This window comes from Phyllobates terribilis, unplaced genomic scaffold, assembly GCF_046119375.1.
Source record: "Phyllobates terribilis strain yellow unplaced genomic scaffold, ASM4611937v1 Scaffold_7__3_contigs__length_470593459, whole genome shotgun sequence".
NCBI classification, from domain to species: domain Eukaryota; kingdom Metazoa; phylum Chordata; class Amphibia; order Anura; family Dendrobatidae; genus Phyllobates; species Phyllobates terribilis.
In genome coordinates, this window is record NW_027362767.1 from 267,868,864 (window position 1) to 267,883,539 (window position 14,676).

General features: G+C 46.6%; 1 protein-coding gene across 7 annotated transcripts in view; it reads left to right on the top strand.

Annotated features, from left to right (window-relative positions):
- Positions 1 to 14,676, top strand: part of RAPGEF1 (Rap guanine nucleotide exchange factor 1) — a 64,460-nt gene that overhangs the window by 30,544 nt on the left and 19,240 nt on the right. The window contains exons 3-13 of one of the 7 annotated variants that reach the window (XM_073640681.1): positions 580 to 758; positions 911 to 1,067; positions 2,245 to 2,333; positions 2,434 to 2,583; positions 3,817 to 3,940; positions 6,536 to 6,719; positions 7,792 to 8,265; positions 8,936 to 9,138; positions 9,649 to 9,807; positions 11,769 to 12,020; positions 14,386 to 14,478. In XM_073640681.1, coding sequence (XP_073496782.1) covers positions 580 to 758; positions 911 to 1,067; positions 2,245 to 2,333; positions 2,434 to 2,583; positions 3,817 to 3,940; positions 6,536 to 6,719; positions 7,792 to 8,265; positions 8,936 to 9,138; positions 9,649 to 9,807; positions 11,769 to 12,020; positions 14,386 to 14,478 — 2,064 coding nt within the window. The remainder of the gene's footprint in view (positions 1 to 579; positions 759 to 910; positions 1,068 to 2,244; positions 2,334 to 2,433; positions 2,584 to 3,816; positions 3,941 to 6,535; positions 6,720 to 7,791; positions 8,266 to 8,935; positions 9,139 to 9,648; positions 9,808 to 11,768; positions 12,021 to 14,385; positions 14,479 to 14,676) is intronic. The other 6 variants (XM_073640675.1, XM_073640677.1, XM_073640676.1 and 3 more) reach the window with 6 other exon arrangements.

A 14,676-nucleotide genomic window follows, 5' to 3' on the forward strand; every position in this document is an offset into this window, starting at 1 on the left:
CACAGCTGTACTACAAGCCGCATGCTATCCCCTGCTGCCACCTCCACGACCCCTCATAACCTTCACTAGGTCAATAATGCGCCTGGATCAGGATTCTCCCTCTTCTAGTGGAAACATTTTAAAGGGCCAGTGCCTCGATCTGTAGCTGACGGTGGTGCTGACTCTCACTTTGATCGTTTGCAGTCGTGCGGTGGATTTGATGAGTTTAACGTCTCGGTTGTCATTCAGGAAATCTTCTCTCATTATGAGTTGGGGAAAGTACAGAGACTCTCATCCTCCTCTCTTCCTGTCACGTCGCCTTATTATGAAACCAAACCAGGTTGCACTTGAATTGTCCCTTGCAATTTTGAGTATTTTCCTGCTTGATCTGCACCTGGGAAAGCTGAATGACAAGCAGCAAGTTTGCAGTGATGGCTTGTACAGTTATTACCCAGCTTTCCCAGACTCCTAAATGCTTTAACCATGCCATGATGCTCCTCTGGGATTTCTATCATTGTGGCTTGTCCTTAGCCTTATGAGATGTCAGACGGAAATCGATATCTTTTTTACCTTTTTCCTTCTGCTTTTTAACAATTGCAGATCCTGAGCCGGCTGGAGGAGCAGGAGAAGGAAGTCGTCAATGCCCTGCGCTACTTTAAGACTATCGTAGACAAGATGGCGGTAGATAAAATGGTGCTGGTGATGCTCCCCGGCTCTGCCAGCAAGGTCCTGGAAGCCATCCTGCCCCTGGTTCAGGCGGACACTCACTCGCAGCAAAGGTTGGTGCATGATCTTCGGCGTCAATCACGGAACATGTCAAGTTAATTTTTTTTTTTCCTCTCTTTTCAACATCTCTGCTTGCTGTCAGTGAAACAAGTGCCAGATAGGAGATTGCTTTCCCTGTTTTAATCATTTTCCGCCCCTTTCTCAGCACTGCAATCTCCTCCTGCTACAGCCGGGTCTACCAGTCTCTTGCCAACCTCATCCGCTGGTCCGATCAAGTGATGCTGGAAGGTGTGAACTGCGAGGACAAGGAAATGGTGTCTACCGTGAAGGACGTGATAAAGGCCGTGCTGGACGGAGTCAAGGTCAGGATTACAATTAACTTCTTTGTTCTGATCATTCTTTGTATGCAGCCTGCAGTGTAAAGAATGGAGGGTGTCCTTTTTTTGTTGACACTACTACATTCGTGTTCCAGTATATATTAAATGGAACTTTTTCCTTGAGTTCTTACTGGACCTTTGTCCTGGCAACCAGAATGAAACTTCCATTCTTTACACTGCATGCTGCATCTAGTGACGACAATGCACAATAGAAATAAGGTTTTCATTTAGTCATATTTTACTATAATAAAGTGGACCCTCCAGCATGTGCGGACTACTACAGGGCTGGGTAATGTGGCAGCTGGAGAGCTATAGGTTGGAGACGCTGCTGGAATCGTTCTTGTGAATAATTTGTCCAGTCCTTGATTAAGCACAGTAGCTAAGGGGTTAATCCCAGCCATACATCTGGCAGGTCGTCCCGTCCCCTCTGGGGAGACACAGCTGCAGTCTGCATCCGTGAGGTCATCCAGCGAATGAAGTCAGATATTTGGGAGCCTTCCAGGCCTCCCCTCCCTCCATCCATGTGCACAGATTGACGGCTGTGATTTCACCTTCCAGCTCTCTGTGCATGAACTGTCAGGGCCTCGGCCACCCTCCTCATCACATCCCGCCCAGAGCGCAGCACATTACCACTGCCGAAAGCCTCACAACCACTCCCGATCCAGCGGGTCAGCTCCATTACACCCAATGCAGAAGAGCTAATGAGGGATGTCATGTGAAGAAGCTTGTGGGCTGTGCAATGGACGTATTATCCACCAGAGCTGCACTCGCTATTCTGCTGCTGCAGTCACCATGTACATACATTACTTATCCTGTACTGATCCTGAGTTACATCCTGTATTATACTCCAGAGCTGCACTCACTATTCTGCTGGTGCAGTCACTGTGTACATACATTACATTACTTACCCTGTACTGATCCTGAGTTACATCCTGTATTATACTCCAGAGCTGCACTCACTATTCTGCGGGAGCAGTCACTGTGTACATACATTATATTACTTATCCTGTACTGATCCTGAGTTACATCCTGTATTATACTCCAGAGCTGCACTCACTATTCTGCTGGAGCAGACACTGTGTACCTATATTGCTGCCTTGTAAATAGCCGTCACTTCTCTGTATGTGTTTTGTGTATTTAATATCCTAATTTTCTCTCTCAGGAGTTGGTACGCTTGATGATTGAGAAGCAGGAGCGCCCGTCTCCCACCAGCCCCGTTAAGCCAACCATTCCTGCGTGCAAATTGGACAGGTGTGTTCTGGGGTTTCACAGAGGGGTAAATCTCCTTCACCTGCAGGTCCATTCTATGGTCTCCAGCACTTCTGAGGCTCAAAGTCGTCTTCTCTTCCAGCGCACAAGACTTGCCTTTGTCAGAGCGAGAACTGGAGATTCTAAACAAGACCCCCGAGCCGTCTAAAGAAGTCCCTGTAGACTGTGTAGAAACTGATGAGCTTGCTCCTCCCAAACCCCCATTACCTGGTATACGAGTGATGGATAATAGGTATGTCCTGCATCCGAAACTTATCTATCTCTGTATACAGGGAGCTCCCCCTAGTGGTGGCGGCAGACAGGATCTTATCATGTATCTCTGTATACAGGGAGCTCCCCCTAGTGGTGGCGGCAGACAGGATCTTATCATGTATTTGATCTCTGGATCAACATGTTAGGCTATGGGTTGAGCTAGATGGACTTAGTTTTTAAGGTTGAAGGAAGACTGTTACTATGTTAATATTTCGGTATGCAGGGAGCTCCCCCTAGTGGTGGCTCCAGACAGAATCTTATCCTGTATCTCTGTATACAGGGAGCTCCCCCTAGTGGTGGCTGCAGACAGAATCTTATCATGTATCTCTGTATACAGGGATCTCCCCCTAGTGGAGGCTGCAGACAGAATCTTATGTATCTCTGTATACAGGGAGCTCCCCCTAGTGGAGGCTGCAGACAGAATCTTATCATGTATCTCTGTATACAGGGAGCTCCCCCTAGTGGTGGCTGCAGACAGAATCTTATCATGTATCTCTGTATACAGGGAGCTCCCCCTAGTGGTGGCGGCAGACAGGATCTTATCATGTATTTGATCTCTGGATCAACATGTTAGGCTATGGGTTGAGCTAGATGGACTTAGTTTTTAAGGTTGAAGGAAGACTGTTACTATGTTAATATTTCAGTATACAGGGAGCTCCCCCTAGTGGTGGCTCCAGACAGAATCTGATCATGTATCTCTGTATACAGGGAGCTCCCCCTAGTGGTGGCTGCAGACAGAATCTTATCATACATCTCTGTATACAGGGAGCTCCCCCTAGTGGAGGCTGCAGACAGAATCTTATCATACATCTCTGTATACAGGGAGCTCCCCCTAGTGGTGGCTGCAGACAGAATCTTATCATGTATCTCTGTATACAGGGAGCTCCCCCTAGTGGGGGCTGCAGACAGAATTTTTATCCTGTATCTCTATATACAGGGAGCTCCCCTAGTGGGGGCTGCAGACGGCGCTCCTCCTATTGATGGCTGCAGAGAGAATATTATCATGTGTCTCTGTATACACTGAACTCTATTTTAAGATTTTCCTTAATCCCGTACTTTTATCTTCATGTGAGCTGAAATATAATTTGGGATCCTTTCTGTAGGGGGCTCTGCTCAGTGTAGTCTAATTGTAGATTTCATCCATGTTAGTTCTTTCTGCCTTCCTGTAGTGTTAGCAATCCTAGTGCTGACAACTTGTACTTCTCTCTTACAGTCCACCTCCTGCATTACCTCCAAAGAAAAGACAATCTGCACCTTCACCCACTCGCGTTGCCGTTGTAGCTCCTATGAGCCGTGCAACCAGTGGTTCTAGTATACCCCTTGGCACAAGTACCCAGGTAAGGGGATACAGGGTAGTAGAAAAGCAGAATAGTGAGTGCAGCTCCGGAGTAGAATACAATGTTATTCTGGATCAGTAGAGGATAAGTAATGTAATGTATGTACACAGTGACTGCACCAACAGAATAGTGAGTGCAGCTCTGGAGTATAATACAGGATGTAACTCCAGATCACTGCAGGATCAGTAATGTAATGTATGTACACAGTGATAGCACCAGCAGAATAGTGAGTCCAGCTCTGGAGTATAATACAGGATGTAACTCCGGATCACTGCAGGATCAGTAATGTATGTCCACAGTGACTGCACCAGCAGAATAGTGAGTGCTGCTCTGGGGTATAATACAGGATGTAACTCCGGATCAGTACAGGATCAGTAATGTAATGCATGTACACAGTGACTGCACCAGCAGAATAGTGAGTGCAGCTCTGGAGTATAATACAGGATGTAACTCAGGATCACTGCAGGATCAGTAATGTATGTACACAGTGACTGCACCAGCAGAATAGTGAGTGCAGCTCTGGAGTATAATACCGGGTATAACTCAGGATCAGTACAGGATAAGTAATGTAATGTATGTACACAGTGATAGCACCAGCAAAATAGTGAGTCCAGCTCTGGAGTATAATACAGGATGTAACTCAGGATCACTGCATCATCAGTAATGTATGTCCACAGTGACTGCACCAGCAGAATAGTGAGTGCAGTTCTGGAGTATAATACAGGATATAACTCAGGATCAGTACAGGATAAGTAATGTAATATATGTACACAGTGACTGCACCAGCAGAATAGTGAGTGCAGCTCTGGAGTATAATACCGGATATAACTCAGGATCAGTTACAGGATCAGTAATGTAATGTATGTACACTGACTGCACCCACAGAATAGTGAGTGCAGCTCTGGAGTATAATACAGGATGTAACTCAGGATCAGTACAGGATAAGTAATGTAATGTATGTACACAGTGATAGCACCAGCAGAATAGTGAGTGCAGCTCTGGAGTATAATACAGGATGTAACTCCGGATCACTGCAGGATCAGTAATGTATGTCCACAGTGACTGCACCAGCAGAATAGTGAGTGCAGCTCTGGAGTATAATACAGGATGTAACTCAGGATCACTGCAGGATCAGTAATGTATGTACACAGTGACTGCACCAGCAGAATAGTGAGTGCAGTTCTGGAGTATAATACAGGATGTAACTCAGGAACAGCACAGGATAAGTAATGTAATATATGTACACAGTGACTGCACCAGGAGAATAGTGAGTGCAGCTCTGGAGTATAATACAGGATATAACTCAGGAACAGTACAGGATAAGTAATGTAATATATGTACACAGTGACTGCACCAGGAGAATAGTGAGTGCAGCTCTGGAGTATAATACAGGATGTAACTCAGGATCAGTACAGGATAAGTAATGTAATGTATGTCCACAGTGACTGCACCAGCAGAATAGTGAGTGCAGCTCTGGAGTATAATACAGGATATAACTCAGGAACAGCACAGGATAAGTAATGTAATATATGTACACAGTGACTGCACCAGGAGAATAGTGAGTGCAGCTCTGGAGTATAATACAGGATATAACTCAGGAACAGTACAGGATAAGTAATGTAATATATGTACACAGTGACTGCACCAGGAGAATAGTGAGTGCAGCTCTGGAGTATAATACAGGATGTAACTCAGGATCAGTAATGTAATGTATGTACACAGTGACTGCACCAGCAGAATAGTGAGTGCAGCTCTGGAGTATAATACAGGATGTAACTCAGGATCAGTGCAGGATAAGTAATGTAATGCATGTACACTGACTGCACCAGCAGAATAGTGAGTGCAGCTCTGGAGTATAATACAGGATGTAACTCAGGATCAGTACAGGATCAGTAATGTAATGCATGTACACTGACTGCACCAGCAGAATAGTGAGTGCAGCTCTGGAATATAATACAGGACGTAACTCAGGATCAGTACAGGATCAGTAATGTAATGTATGTACACTGACTGCACTAGCAGAATAGTGAGTGCAGCTCTGGAGTATAATACAGGATGTAACTCAGGACCAGTACAGGATCAGTAATGTAATGTATGTACACAGTGACTGCACCAGCAGAATAGTGAGTGCACCTCTGGAGTATAATACAGGATGTAACTCGGGATCAGTAGAGGATAAGTAATGTAATGTATGTACACAGTGACTGCACCAGCAGAATAGTGAGTGCAGCTCTGGAGTATAATACTGGATGTAACTCAGGATCAGCACAGGATAAGTAATGTATTGTATGGACACAGTGACTGCACCAGCAGAATAGTGAGTGCAGCTCTGGAGTATAATACAGGATGTAACTCAGGATCAGTGCAGGATAAGTAATGTAATATATGTACACAGTGACTGCACCAGCAGAATAGTGAGTGCAGCTCTGGAGTATAATACCGGATGTAACTCAGGATCAGTACAGGATCAGTAATGTAATGAATGTAAACAGTGACGGCACCAGCAGAATAGTGAGTGCAGCTCTGGAGTATAATACAGGATGTAACTCAGGACCAGTACAGGATAAGTAATATTCTCCTTTTTTTTCCCTCAAGGATTTTGAAGTGAATTGTTATGCACATCGCCGTTTATCTGGGGGAAGCCAATCTTATGGAGGAGAGTCTCCGCGTCTCTCACCATGTAGTAGTATAGGAAAACTTAGTAAATCTGATGAGCAGCTCTCCTCCCTTGATCGGGACAGTGGGCAGTGCTCCCGAAATACCAGCTGTGAGACACTAGGTAAGAAGGGAAGATCATAAGTGGTTTTGTAAAGTAACTGCATAAAAAGTATCTGACAATACAGGGTTTTCTGTCACTGATTGTGCCATTTATACATGAGATGAGAAGGCGTGCACAGTGTGGCGGTTATACACTGTGTGCACAGCTTCACCGGTCATGTATGGAGGCTCTAAACGCAATTGTTTATTTTGCTGAATAGGGGAGGAGTATTTTCCAATCCCTTCTTAAAAGAAAAGTTAGATGTGGAGATGTTTTCTCATGTCGCCTCTTTGTAGCAGCTGGAAGTGATGGCCTTGTTCTTATCAGGAGCTTCCTGTCTGTGGTTTTCTCTGTGGAGCTTCCATTGACTGCTGCACCATGTAACACATTTAACAACCAAGTTTCTTAAGAAAACCTTTTGGTTAAAAAAATAAATAAAATAAAGGCGGAGGGCAGCGACCAGAGATCAACAGGGAGACCCTGCTCATCTCCCTCCATTATAGCTGTCTTTGGAGTATTCATCTAGCTTTCTCAAATTTCTGAATGGTTAATCTTTTGCAGTGATTTGCCATTCACTTCTATATCCATCCATAATGACAAATATACTAATGTGAGCGGTGGTACACATATAGCTGTCACACACCTTTCCCATATCCAGATATACCTAAGGAAAGACTAGACAGACTACCTTGACTGTCTTCGCTCTCAGAAAGCTGAGTGACAACCCCTCTGGCTCTCGTCAGCACAACCACCGGGATTGTTGCCCATCTTTCCTGGGTTCTGCTATTTCCTAGAAAAGCTTTGCACATTGGACTCCCAGGTCTGATAGAGGGGTGACCACCTCTGGTGTAGTTGAAATTCTATAATATTCGTTGTCACCCAGCTTTCCTAGTGACAGATAAAACAGAGGAAAGCCTCACCTGAACAACGTGATCATTAATGATGGGAACCTCTGTGTAAGGACAGTTTGATGGGATGGGGTCATATTGGATATTGCCTTGACAGAAGTGAGGACTTCCGGAGCTGCATTTACTGGTGGTGAATCTGTGAATTCCTTAAGGTGACTGATTATCGTCTTCCTTTTTCCCTGCAGATAATTATGACCCAGATTACGAGTTCCTGCAGCAGGACCTGTCCAGTACCGACCAAGTGCTGGGCCAAGGACCCGGCATCCTCAGTCCTCTACCCGAATCCCTTGGAGAGTCTGGTTCCCCCTTTCACGGACAGAATTTTCAATTGCCTTCTATCACCCCCCAAAACTCAGAAGACTCTTACCCCTCCTCGGCCATAGAAATGCCCCCTGCCCTACCGGAAAAAAAACGCAGGAGTGCAGTGTCCCACGCCTCTGACGGCTCCCGCATCTGCTACGATCGTCACCCTTCCCAGTATGACAACATCTCCGAGGACGACCTGCTGCTGCCGCCTTCTTCTACACCCTTTGCTGCCGTTTCACCCTTCCAGGCTGGGAACACCTCGCAGGTGGAGTTCTTGGCCGACTTTGGGGCAGTGGAGTGCGACGACATACCGGAGAAACCACCGCCTCTGCCGGAGAAGAAGAACAAACACAGTAAGTGCCAGCCTCTCCTCCACATGACTACGTCAGTGTGATATGGTGGTGAGGCCGGAGTCGCACATTCGACGTTCACCGCTTCATTGGCATATTAGAAGTTGCAGAGTTCAGGTCAGAAGACCGTCGGCCGGTCCATACCTAATCCATGCATGTCAGATCTGTGACAACTGCCCAACGGGAGAGACTAGAGAAATGATTTGGCTTTTGTTCTCTTCTGTCCACCCTCTTCTCCTCTCTACACCCCACACCCATTACTCTCATGCTGCAAGAGGAAAGTCATCTTTGTCTTGTAAAGGAGGAGGAATCTAAGCCTGCAGCTGTTCTCCCCGGCCGCCCATTCACTTCCTCTCCTCCATCACAATAAGGATGGTGCATGGTGCCAGTCATTGTAATTCTAGCAAACATTCCCACGGAAGTCCGTGCTGCCCCCACAGAACTACTGGGTTCTTATTGTACTAGTATATCGCATCACACATGAGGGTGCAACCGTACATGTATTCAAAGGAATCCAGAAAGTGAAAATTGTCCAAAATCTGGATGAGGACCAAAACACTGTCTTGCCCATTCTACTTCATTAAGTTCCTGTCTCTTTAATGCTACTAGGTAAATGTCGCTGATGGACTTTCACCATTTCTCCCCATTTATTTCCCGTTTCCTTCTGTTTCAGTGATGACATACATGCGCTTCGTGGAGGATTACTCAGAGCCGCAGCCATCGGTCTTCTACCAGACACCACAGAATGAACACATCTATCAGCAGAAGAACAAACACCTGCGTGAGGTCTACGGCTTTAACGACTCGTTTAGCGGCTCGGACACGGGGATCGAACGAGCCCCTCCTCCCGCTCTGCCCCCTAAACAGAGACAGCTGGTAAGAAACACTGTATACGTGTAGTGTTCTCTGCTCTCAGGCCCTTTTCATGTTGGGTTTTTGCATTCCATAATTTTGCTTGAAGGCAATAACGGGGACATTGTTGAGGTACAGGGGGGGTCAGAAAAAGGGAATCTTCTCTGTGTAGATCAGGTAACGTTATGCCGCTCAGCGGACATCCATTTATTGGATATGCAGCGTGACACAGGCCTTGATGAAGGAGGGAGACCCCAAATTTTGCCCTAATTTTTAACTGAGACCACCCATATCTGACTTCAGTAAGGAATTGTTGTGTAGTATCACCAGTTGTCATCATGCATTTAGCCCCAAGGTAAGAATTAAAGCCTATTAGGGATCTGACGGGATACCGCATCCATTATATAGCGGGCTCCAGTACGAGGGGCAGTAATGTGTCAGGCGGTGGTGAGGTCTTCGATGTCCGTGTGCTCCTTAGTTCTCTCTTTTTTTTGTTTTCCTCCACCTCCCTCTCTGTATATGTAATTCTTCCAGCAGGCCTCCTTTGCTGCTTCTTCCTTCTCCTCTGTCTCGTACTGTGCACAGCCAACCAAAGGGGTCTTCGTACCTGAGGACGGCAGCCACCCTCAGGGCATCAGTCTGTCCGTCTCTAACTGCTTTCTGAGCCGCCACGGCTCTTTCCCTGTGCCTTCGGTGAGTGTCCGCTTCATTGCTCAATCTTTGGTGTGGAATGCGAGTTGTAGACCGTAGTGTGTGCGTGAGATGAGAATCCACTATGTAGCATCATTAGATCCTGTGTCTATGACTGACATTACTTTCATGTAGTGCCGACATGTGCAGGAGCGGCGCATGTGATACAACGCCTGTCATAAGCAGGTCAGATCTGCAGTTCTCCTGCTGTGAAGATCTGTCACGTTTGTGCTTCCTTTTTGGACATCAGAGGGGCCTCGATTCTTGGAAATGTTTAGTAAAGCACCTGTTACATTCGATATTATCAGACTATGACTAGAAAACATGAGATTGTAACCCTGAAGACGTTCCCGTGCCGCTCCCCCTCTCCGTGCTGTATCGATGGAGGGAGAGCTGTAGCTTTCAGACCGCCAGGCTCAGACTCTCGCCTGTTCATCCCCAGACTTCCCCCTCCACATCCCACAGAAAGCGGTAAAAAATAACCCGGGTGGTATGAGCGGGTCGGCAGGCTCAGTTTTCACTCTGCAGTCACAGGAGACTGTGGTGGTCATACTGCGCCCCCAGCGGGGGACAGGGGAGATGTCATAAGGACCATATGGAAAGCAGATTAATAGGAGGGGTGTGGGGGGGTGCGGTTGCATACCAGCTCCCTACTGTGCGAGTACATAGCTGGGATTCCTCAGGCAGACTGTGGCATGCAAGAATCCGAGGAAGGAAGGAAAGGAGGAGATGTGTGAAGGGAAGGAACAGGGGGCGATGCAGGAAAAGGCTGTGGCAGAGCAGAATAAGTGTGTAACTCTGGGCTAGAATATCAGGATGCAACCCTAATGTAATACCACACACACCCAGGTACTACCAAGTTGGCAGAGTCGCTAGGTGGTGATGGCCATGGCTGCGGCGCTCCATCCTGGTATGGATAGCACAGAGTATTCATGTTATCTGGACTTCCACGACTAAACTGACTGAATAACACGGACAGCTGCATAAAGGGCAATTACCCAGTGTTACATAAGAATGACTGTGGGCAGCGCCACTCTGTGTTACCCTGCAGACACCATCTCGTATGTGTCTGCAGCGATGCCAGACACAATGGGGATCTGCCGCACGGCATTGCAACTATTCACTTTTGCAAAGCATTGACAAGAGGAATGCTGCAGGGGGATGCAGCCTCTGTCTTAGGTGAGGAATAAGAGACTCCATGTGACTCATCAGCGAGCTCTACAAACCTCGTCTGGAAATGGTAGTAATCAGAGAGGAGGGGGATGCAGAGTAGGTAGGAGAAGTCTGGATGATTCGGATCTGATGATAGTGGGAGTTTCTACCGATGTATGGGCAAACATCTACTGCTGGGGTTAGTGGTGTTCTGGTGGGCGTGTCAGATGGGGATCCGGTGATCCTTTATGGCAGTAGGTGCCATTATGCTGGAATCACATTAGCGTAAGGCATCGAATGTGATGTGCTAATGACACTCGGCTCCAGCTCTGCTGCTAGTGTGATCAGAGTGTCAGTGCTCCGGTCTTCTCATATGACAGAATCGCAGCACAGCTGTGGAGGAAACGGAGAATATAATTTTTCCATCTCCTCCATTGCTGACATCCACAGTAATCTGACTGCACTGGGATGACATCTTACTGCAGTTCAATGTTTCACACGCACCCATAGACTTGTATGCGTAAGCCGAGTCTCGCTGAGATTATTTTCTCGTGCCAAATCGTCATGAGAAAATAATCACTGATCTGCACTGCCCCCATAGTATAACATTAGGCCCCCATATAGTATAACATTAGGCCGAGTGCTGTCTGATAAAACATCAGAGCGCACTCGGCCATGTTATATGCTCGAGTGAGCGAGGCCTTAGTGCAAGGATCGGATACTAAACCTGCTTTTTACTAATCTGCTTTTCTTTTTACCTTTTCTGTTTCTTTCTTCCTTGTTCTCCTTTAACACCCCATCCACCCCACCAGTACAAGTCTGTTTTCCGCTCCTACTCCCAGGATTTTGCCCCCCACAGCCCAGCACCTGCCTTGCCCCTGCTGAATCCTGCCATCTTTTACTCTTCCCGCTTCTCCCCGGTCCTCCCGGATGCAGTGCCCCCTCCTCCGGCTCCTCCCTGCCCTCTTACCTTGCCCTCCTCTCAGGGTGGCAGCTCCTGCGGGACCCCTCCTGCCTGCCTTCCTTTTGAGCCTCCTTTCTCCAGCTCTCTGCGGACAACAGCGGTGAGAACGGGAGGGGGCTCGACCGGATGGGTTTATGTGTGGGGGGCATTTGTGAATGGCAGTACTGCTTCTGTCAGTGTCCTCACCCCTGTGCTGCCGCTGTCATCGCTCCGCCATGCCGTGTGTCTGTGCCTGCTCATTGCTGTCATGTAATAACCATGTGCATCGTCACCTCCAGGTCGGGTCAGTGTCGTGGTGTGGACCCAGCAAGGGCATTCATAGTGAAGACCCTAATGTCAGCCGGCAGCTGGTACTGAATGCTTCACATCCTTGGACAGCCTCTGTTATCTGCGCTGCCCTGGGATATGTCACTGAGCCCTCTGCAATACTATGGCTGCTCCACATTCACACTACAGGGTGGTCTTAGGATTATTCTGGGAGCTGCTCCTCTAGATTCAACACTTGCATCAGGCAACACATATATAAAGAGATCTGTGGCCTGCTACCATGAGATAGATCTATATATATATATATATATATATATATATATATATATATATATCACATGATTATAGTGATGCAATGTTTAACTCCCTATAGGGCTCCTAAAATCCACTGAAATTGTGCTCAGCACGACCGTCATGTCCCCCAACATAGCACTATGGGGCTTACTGGAAAGTAGTATTGATTGTGCTTTGTATAATAGGCTGTTAGTGGTGTGTGTCCACAGGCTGTTTCCATGAACAAACAGCAGAATATTGAGTGCAGCTCTGGAGTATAATATAGCATGTAACTTGGGATCAGTACAGGATAAGTAATGTATGCACACAGTGATTGCAGCTCTGGAGTATAATACAGGCGGTTACTCGGGATCAGTACTGGATACGTAATGTATGTACACAGTGACTGCACCAGTAGAATAGTGAGTGCAGCTCTGGGGTATAATACAGGATGTAACTCAGGATCAGTACAGGATCAGTAATGTAATGTATGTACACAGTGACTGCACCAGCAGAATAGTGAGTGCAGCTGTGGAGTATAATACAGGATGTAACTCAGGATCAGTACAGGATCAGTAATGTAATGTATGTGCACAGTGACTGCACCAGCAGAATAGTGAGTGCAGCTCTGGAGTATAATACAGGATGTAACTCAGGATCAGTACAGGATAAGTAACGTAATGTATGTACACAGTGACTGCACCAGCAGAATAGTGAGTGCAGCTCTGGAGTATAATACAGGAGGTAACTCAGGATCAGTACAGGATCAGTAATGTAATGTATGTGCACAGTGACTGCACCAGCAGAATAGTGAGTGCAGCTGTGGAGTATAATACAGGATGTAACTCAGGATCAGTACAGGATAAGTAATGTAATGTATGTACACAGTGACTGCACCAGCAGAATAGTGAGTGCAGCTCTGGGGTATAATACAGGATGTAACTCCGGATCAGTACAGGATCAGTAATGTAATGTATGTGCACAGTGACTGCACCAGCAGAATAGTGAGTGCAGCTCTGTGGTATAATACAGGATGTAACTCAGGATCAGTACAGGATAAGTAATCTAATGTATGTACACAGTGACTGCACCAGCAGAATAGTGAGTGCAGCTCTGTGGTATAATACAGGATGTAACTCAGGATCAGTACAGGATCAGTAATGTAATGTATGTGCACAGTGACTGCACCAGCAGAATAGTGAGTGCAGCTGTGGAGTATAATACAGGATGTAACTCAGGATCAGTACAGGATAAGTAATCTAATGTATGTACACAGTGACTGCACCAGCAGAATAGTGAGTGCAGCTCTGGGGTATAATACAGGATGTAACTCAGGATCAGTACAGGATCAGTAATGTAATGTATGTGCACAGTGACTGCACCAGCAGAATAGTGAGTGCAGCTGTGGAGTATAATACAGGATGTAACTCAGGATCAGCACAGGATAAGTAATGTATTGTATGGACACAGTGACTGCACCAGCAGAATAGTGAGTGCAGCTCTGGAGTATAATACAGGATGTAACTCAGGATCAGTACAGGATAAGTAATGTAATGTATGTACACAGTGACTCCACCAGCAGAATAGTGAGTGCAGCTCTGGAGTATAATACAGGATGTAAGTCAGGATCAGTACAGGATAAGTAATCTAATGTATGTACACAGTGACTGCACCAGCAGAATAGTGAGTGCAGCTCTGTGGTATAATACAGGATGTAACTCAGGATCAGTACAGGATAAGTAAGGTAGTAATAATATGTACACAGTTATGGTACATTTTAGATACATTAATCTTCTATAAAGCTGGGCCCTCTCTCGGGTTTGTGTGCAGGCGACGTTTCCTTGTCTGGTAGGAGTTGCAATTATCATGAACCCCACAGACATGTAATAGAGACGTCCGCCAAACATTCCCTCTTCCCACCGTAGAGTGAAAATGCAAGTGATGAGACGGGAGATGGGGAATACGTCAACCTGTATTCCTCTGGGCAAAGCAACGGAGACCCTCAGTCCTGTGATGGTGTAAGTAAAAGATGAGCGGGAAAAAGGGGCACAGGAGTGGATTAAAACTAAAACCCCCGTCCTCTGCATGCTCAGTATTTACGCATGCCCCTCTGGCCTCCTGCTGCGCAAGACCTCTGCATCGCATTACCCTCCCCAGCTGCCAACCTTACCCCTACACTAACCTCGGACTTCAGGTTTATAAGACCCCCATGCACT